The sequence below is a fragment of the Lactuca saligna genome, chromosome 3 (assembly GCF_052625555.1).
Source record: "Lactuca saligna cultivar CGN05327 chromosome 3, ASM5262555v1, whole genome shotgun sequence".
NCBI classification, from domain to species: Eukaryota; Viridiplantae; Streptophyta; class Magnoliopsida; order Asterales; family Asteraceae; genus Lactuca; species Lactuca saligna.
Window position 1 is genome coordinate 50,968,435 of NC_136419.1, and position 8,214 is coordinate 50,976,648.

Below are 8,214 nucleotides of genomic sequence, written 5' to 3' on the forward strand. Positions count from 1 at the left end.
TATTTACCCTTTTTAATTTTATATATATATATATATATATATATATATATATATATATATATATATATATATATATATACACCCAAATATATTGTTTTGATAATTTTTATTGATTTATACTTTTTTAATAATATTAAATCATTATAATTAAAAAGACAATGTAAAGGAACAATAATGCCCTTGATTCTAAATTTAAATATATATCACATTTCCTTAAAATTACTTACGATTGTAGCATGCTTCCTTATCTCAGGTTTTGGCACCTTCCTAATAGTTCCAATCACATCACAACACAACTTTTGATCGCCTATTCTCTTCCAATCATCGTTGTTGTCGTACACACACATAATTGCATCGGGTAAAATTGACTTCAACATATTCCTATTTTCCATATCTTCAATTTCGTTTATGTTGATTTCGTTGCTGTTGATTGAATTGTCAATTTGAACGTTTTCATAGCAGGGTAACTAAATCCGATTTGAAGAATTTGCTGATGAATTTGGAGTACAGGAAGAAAATTGGCATTAAGTTTGTTAGTGTTTGCAAGCTTACTGTTAGTCCACACTAAGTGTTCGATTGAATGTCAATCTACCATAACAAATATTTATTCAGTGTTGTAGATATAAAAACTCTAATGTATGAAAATGAAGTACCTTTTTTATAAACCTAGTATTAATAGAGGAGAGGTGGTGGCTTTAGGTTGTTCATTGGTGGTTGAGCGGTAGTCTAAAATTACTCTAGTACCATTCATATTGCTAAAAAGGGTGTTAGTATCTAACTGTATTTTCAACATTTTATATAGTAAATATAATCAAATATGGTTGTAGTCTGTTAGTTGTTGCATTCGCATTCAAGTTGCACCATTTTATTTGAGTGCTTTGATTAGATCGATATTATCTTTTGATAAATTGTGGGTGAATTAAGAAAGTAGTCCCTACTTATGATGTCATATAAACCTTGGTGGTGCAAATAAGAACACTTCAATTTCTTTCTATTACAACATTCTACTTCCATTTTTTTATTAGTACATTATAGTTTGAAAACTCTATCCAAAATATAGAAAGTAGAATGTTTTTATCCCAATTGTTATCTTTATTAAAAAATAGTGATTTTGTGTTAGCCTAACATATTTATGAAGTCAAATAAACTATCTATTGCTAATCCTAAATCTTTATTGCCATTTTCATATCAACATTAGAAGAAAAGTGTAAAGATAGAAAGAAAAAAGACTTTTCTTTACAAGACACTACTTACATCTTTGACCATGTCTTCTTTTGTTGATTAATGAAATATACTTGGACATACTAGTTTCTAGATATTATTCCCATATTTTTTTTTTTATTTTTTTTATTTATCAAAATAGATATATAGTTGATCTATCTTGAATCTCTAGGGGATATTAGTGTACATTAATTGTACTTTTATGTTATTTTATACTCATTTGTTATTTGTCCATATAATTTAGCCTAAAGGGTAGGAGAGTAATTTAACACTATTGCTCAACCACCACTAAACCACCTAAAGCTACCACCTCTCCTCTAGTAACAACAGATTTATCAAAAAGTTACTTCATTTTCATACATTAGTGTTTTTGTATTTACAACACTGAATAAATCCTTGTTATGGTAGAGTGACATTCAATCGGACATTTGGTGTGCACTCACAGTGATGTAGGATCCCATTGTAAATGACATTGCGAAATAAGAACAATCGATCATGAATCAAACGGAAATGTACGAACACCAAATGTAAATAATTATGTTTAAGCTTCATTCATGTATAGAAGGTAATCAAAGTGTACAAAATAGGAAGGTTAAGAACACTCTTTCATCCTAACACTTAAGACTACAACACTATTTATAGTAGTGTTATCGCATACTCCAAAATATACATTGTGACTAAGCTATCACAGTAGAAATCAAAAATACACACTAAAATACATATGCCACTTCATCAGATTCAAGATTTCTTGACTCAATAAGTGAGCTTCAAACACTAACAAAATTAGTGTCAATTTTCTTCTTGTAATCCAAATCCAACAACAAATTATTCAAATAGTATTTAGTTACACTACTATGAAATATGAAAATGTTCAAGTGGACAATTCAATCAACAACAACGAAATCAACAAAAACGAAATTGAAGACATGGAAAATAGGAATTAACTGAAGTCGGTTTTACTTGATGCGATTATGCGTGTGTGCAACAACATAGGTGATCGGAAGAACAAAGGCGATCAAAAGTTATGTTGTGATGTGATTGGAACTATTAGAAGGCTGCCAAAACGTCAGGTAGGAAATCAGACTGTGATCGTAAGTAAGTTTAAGGCACATGATCTATATTATTGAATTTAGAACTAAGGGCATTTTTGTCCATTTACAATGTTTTTTTTAATATAATGATTTAAGATTATGAAAAAGAATTATAAAGCAATAAATACAATAAAAAAATAGATTATGGTATATATGATATTAAAAAACATTAAGAAGTACAAAAACGAACTTTAAAATTTAAATCGGATAAATACGATATTTAGATGTTTAACAATGGCGTATAGGAAATTTTACCGTTTTTAGTGTTTTTTTTTTTTTTTTTTTTTTTTTTTTTTTTTTTTTGTAGGATCATTGTAAAACTTATATGCCCAACCAAATAATTAAAAATGCCCGTCGCAATAGTTATTTTTGTAATCATTATTTTTGGGGTGCTTCATTTTCTAATTTACCCTCAAGCCTCAAATATATTTGGACGAGCCTTACAAAAATTAGTGTCTATAAATTATTTTATAAAAGTAATTTGCACAAGGTCGGCTGGTAAAATTTAAGAGCCTGTGCTAACAAGGAAAATATGCCCTAAATACAGTTTTTTAACATACAAGGAAAACAAACAAAAGTGAATTGTAATTTAAAAGTAAATAGATTAATTAAAAAGGAACTCATGGAATTTTATAAAAAGTTTAAGAACTAATTATGTAACTTTTGAAATCTGATTTGTTAAACATATTGAAATGATATTGGAATGAGGAATTGTTTAAAAAATATATAGCGAAAAAAAATTGCCAAATCTGTAACTCTAATTGAAAAATTCAAACCGCGGTGAACAAGAATTGAACCCACGATTTGAACTTTTACATAGAGACACGTCTTTGTCAATTGGGCTACACAAATTTTATATAATATCTTGGATAAATTTATATATATATATATATATATATATATATATATATATATATAATTTAATTTAATTTAATTAAAACTTAGACCCTAATTTTTTCGGAGCCCTGTACGGCTACCCCTCTTGTCTCCCTAAATACAGTTTTTTAATATACAAGGAAAACAAAAGTGAATTGTAATTTAAAAGTAAATAGATTAATTTAAAAAGGAACCCATTGAATTTTATAAAAAGTTTAAGAACTAATTATGTAACTTTTGAAATCTCATTTGTTAAACATATTGAAATGATATTGGAATGAGGAATTGTTTAAAAAATATATAGCGAAAAGAAATTGCCAAATCTTTAACTTTAATTGAAAAATTCAAACTGCCGGTCAACAAGATTTGAACCCACGATTTGAACTTTTACATAGAGACAGTCTTTGTCAATTGGGCTACACAAATTTTATATAATATCTTGGATAAATTAATATATATATATATATATATATATATATATATATATATATATATATATATATATATATATATATATATATATATATATATATATATATATAAAACTTCTGAAATCTGATTCGTTATATGAGGGATTGTTTATGAAATAAATAGCAAAAAAAAAAATGACTATATCTGTAACTCTAATTTAAAAATTCAAATTGCAGTGAATAAGATTTGAACGTTTACATAAAGAAATATTTTTGTCAATTGGGATACACAAATTTTATATAATATCTCAAATAAATTCATATATATTTAGTTATTAAATATACAATTTAATTAAAATTTGTATGCTAATTTTTTTATAGTTAAAGTACTATATCAAATTACGACGATTCAACAACACATTTTATTACATACACACATACAACTAATAAACGTTACATAAACACGTAGCCCAACATCCCACACATCCAAAATCAATTATTAAGTGTCACCCATATTACCGATACAAATTTTTGATTTACTTAATTCCGGAGTTGCTGAGTCTCTATGTCTTTGGTGACCTCCTTGTAAAATTCCAAAAGCGTATCTGGATCAGGAACATTAGGGTTCAACTTCTCATACTCCACAGTCCATGTGACAAGGTTGTTTGAACCATCGGTATCTACACGAACATGCGTAACAAAGGTCTTATATAATTCCAGGAGATCTCCTTCAAGTGCCTTGAAGGTGACCGATTTTTTTGCTTCATCTAAGTCTTGGGTTAGTGTTTTTATAACACGGTGTTTTCCATCTGCAACAACATATAATCCAAACATTGTTTTAAAATGTATCTATATGGACAAAAAGATATGTGTATACTGTTTTACAATAAACTACATTGAATTTGTTGTTAACAATCCATTATATAGAAAGATGTTAGGGCATATATGGAAGTTTTACCATGAAAATAGTCCCAGAAGAGAATAGAGCCAATCGTTCCAACTTCACCTTCACGGATTTGACAGTTTTGGATGGTAGTTGGTGTCAAAGTGGGAACTTGGCAGGGGTTTGTCTTCCATAACTCGAGAAAAACATCACAGCTTGACTTGATCTTAACCTGAATTGTTTTACTACTTAGCCCCATATCTTAATTTTGTAAAGGTTGAATGAGAATGACTTGTTTGTATTATTACCATTTATAGGACGTTATTACCATTTATAGACGTCCTGCCTTCCCCACCACTTACTAATTTTGTTAACAAATATTATATAAATTAAAAAGTATTTGATCATGTGGTTCATGTCTAACTGAATATGCATGTTTAAATTAAAAATCATGAAGAAATAAAATACGTTTTGTTTTTGGTGGTGAATATATTATTTTTTATTATAAAGACTTGGAATCCATTATTATTGATTATGCATAATTATTTACTCTTTATGGTAACTTTCAATCAGCAAAATTATTAAACAAATTTTTCATCAAAAAAATGTTATATAATAGAAATGTTCAAATTAGGAGTTTTAAGCAGTCTAGTGAACGGAATTGTTACCATAGAATAAAAAGGATTCCTCATCTTCAGTTTTTTGAAAATGATATCCAACTAAGATACCATTAACGCAAGATCCTTAGAACCGCAGAGAAATCGTTGACACAAGATCTATAGAATCAGGAAGAATAATCCAGACCATTTAACTTATACCAAATATCCTCAACAACTTGACAGGAACTACTATAAGATGACTTCCATTTTCAACATCTACCTCACAAATTAGATCAAAATGCAAGTCAACACCTTTTTGGTAGTAAACGGAAGTGTAATCAGTTATTTTCCTTTGAAGATAGTCTCCTGTTAGTTTATATATATATATATATATATATATATATATATATATATATATATATATATATATATATATATATATATATATATATATATATATATATATATATATATATATATATATATATATATATAGGTGGGTTCAATTGAGAAAATAAAAAAAGTTAAGAATGGGGGAATCATTCTCAGCCACTCATTTAATCTAAATATAAAAGACACGGTGGCAAACTTGTAAATATCGTAATAACCTTCAATCTCAAATACGTAACTATAGAGAATTCGATAACTGTTCGTTCATCATCAAAATTTTTCCTCCAACCTTCAATAATCATCCAGATTTCTTCAACTAAACCGGAATTTTTTCGTTGTTCATGAAATTGGAATCGGAGTTCTGGACTCGCAGTCACAGTCGACATTGAGGGACTTAGAATCGGTACTCAGGTTCCCAATCGGATTTTCGGAAATCAAAATCAAATTGAGAAATCGATCAGAGATAGGATGTCACATCTAAAGTCGAAATCGGAAGTATATGATGATTTGGAATTGATAACTTGATGTTTTTAACATTTTTTAAATAGTTAACTTGTTTGCACTCCAACTATTTGATGAAATGCATAAACTAAATTACCACGTTATATTCACATATAAATATGTTTTCTCACATGAATCAGTATATGATTATTAAAAACACAAAACAAATATGCAAGTCTGTATGTTATTCATATGTGAATAACATATAAAATTTGTATATATTTATCAAAATACCTTCAAATATTCATAAGTGAATATACTTTGTAATATTCATATGTGAATATATTGTGTAATATTCATAAGTGAATATATAATCTAATATTCACAAATAAATATACTATGTAGTATTCACATTTGATATACCATGTAATATTCACATATTAAAATATCATTTAATACTCATAAGTGAATATACCATCTAATATTCACAAGTGAATATACTATGTTAATATTCACAAGTGAATTCATCGTCCAATATTAAAATATGAATATACTATGTTTATTATACGCTATATTCATATATGTATGATACTTAAATTGTAAAAAAAAAAAAAAAAAAAAAAAAAAAAAAAAAAAAAAAAAAAAAAAAAAATCAAACTTTTTATTCATAAGTGAACAACGAATTACTGTAATAAAACCTGATGCATTGTTATTCACTTATGAATAACGATAGCTGAAAATATATAAAAAATAAATTTTTTATTTTATCTTAAAACTATATCAATATCGATGTCTATTTGTAGAGAATAAAAAATCATGAATTTTGGTATATTTAAAATCATTTTTTTTGATAAAAATAGCTTATAAAAATTTTAAAAAAAAAACGAAAAAAACTATATTTTTGTATATATTAAGGTAATGATTAGCATAGTTTAAGGAAATATGCTATGTTAGAAAACACATGTGAATTCGTTTCCCATTTCCGCCGGTACATTGAAGGCTTTTGCGGCAAAAATAAATGATTGGCTGAGAATGATTCCCCGATTCTCAACTTTTTTTTTTCTCAATTGAACCCTCCCCTATATATATATATATATATATATATATATATATATATATATATATATATATATATATATATATATATATATATATATATATATATATATATATGGTTAGGTTAATGTGAGACGGCCTAATTTTGTGAGATCATGAGACACATTTTTTTAAATTTTTTTAGTTAATTCAAGTTCCGAAAATAATATTGAATTTTTTTTTTTTGGATTTTTCCATTTATTTTGCATTTTAAAATTATTTTTTAGAATATGTACAGTGTAATATTCTATTAGAATATTTCACGTATTTTTCAAAAAAAAAAATAGAATTTTTTTTATTTTTAAAATTTTTTTTTAGTTAATTCAAATTCCGAAAATAATATTTAAAAAAAGAATTTTTTGGCTTTTCCATTTATTTTGCATTTTAAAATTATTTTTAGATTTGGTCTCACGGTTTTACAAAATTAGAATGGTGTCAAATGAACCTGAACATATATATATATATATATATATATATATATATATATATATATATATATATATAGGCTCTAAATAATGTAAAGCGTGGCTTCGAGGCAAGGTAAACGTTAAGTCATGACAAGCCTTGTCGAGCAATGACGTTTTTCAAGGTGTGACTATATTATATACACTAAAAGATATAAATCATGTAATTATTGATTTTTATCATATATATGAAGTTTATAGAAGTATTATATTAATATCTAATAGATAAAAGTTAACAAAAACACATTTATTTTAGGTCCGATAAAAAAAAAAAGGAAAAAAACAAAAAAATCTGCGCCTTGTAAAAAACTCGCGCCATAACGCGATAAGGCGCCTTGCCACATTATTTGGGTGCCACGTTTCACAAACCCGCCTTGGATGTTTTCGTAACGGTTACACCACGCCTCGCGCCATGACACGCCTTAAGACGCGCCATGACGCGCTTTTTAGAACCATGATATATATATATATATATATATATATATATATATATATATATATATATATATATATATATATATATATATATATATAAAGAAACCCTATGATTTAAAAATTAAGCAAAATGGGAAAGGTGGATTAATGTGGAATAAGTGTGTGATTTTTTTGGATTTTTCTTAGATTTTCGGCTGTCTTTTCTTGATTTTAAGTTGTTGGGTCGGGTCCTAATGGACGGATATATGGTTCATGATTCCATTGAATTGGACAATGTGCCACCGTTTGAAAAGTAATTTCTTCACATCC

The 8,214-nt window shown here is 26.8% G+C and overlaps 1 protein-coding gene across 1 annotated transcript; it reads right to left on the minus strand.

The window, feature by feature from the left end:
* Positions 1-3,997: 3,997 nt before the first annotated feature.
* Positions 3,998-4,773, minus strand: LOC145033660 (kirola-like). Its single transcript, XM_078982237.1, has 2 exons — positions 4,557-4,773; positions 3,998-4,407 (listed from the first exon to the last, which is right to left on the minus strand). The coding sequence occupies exons 1-2, from the start codon at positions 4,738-4,740 to the stop codon at positions 4,139-4,141; spliced, it is 453 nt and encodes a 150-aa protein (XP_078838363.1). The 5' UTR covers positions 4,741-4,773; the 3' UTR covers positions 3,998-4,138.
* Positions 4,774-8,214: the final 3,441 nt, after the last annotated feature.

What these genes read in the sequence shown, in the direction of transcription:
- LOC145033660 (XM_078982237.1), bottom strand. Translation starts at nt 4,740, where the DNA reads ATGGGGCTAAGTAGTAAAACAATTCAGGTTAAGATCAAGTCAAGCTGT. An exon ending in CTTCTGGGACTATTTTCATG is followed by an intron (nt 4,408 to 4,556) that starts GTAAAACTTCCA and finishes ATGTTGTTGCAG; the next exon opens with ATGGAAAACACCGTGTTATA.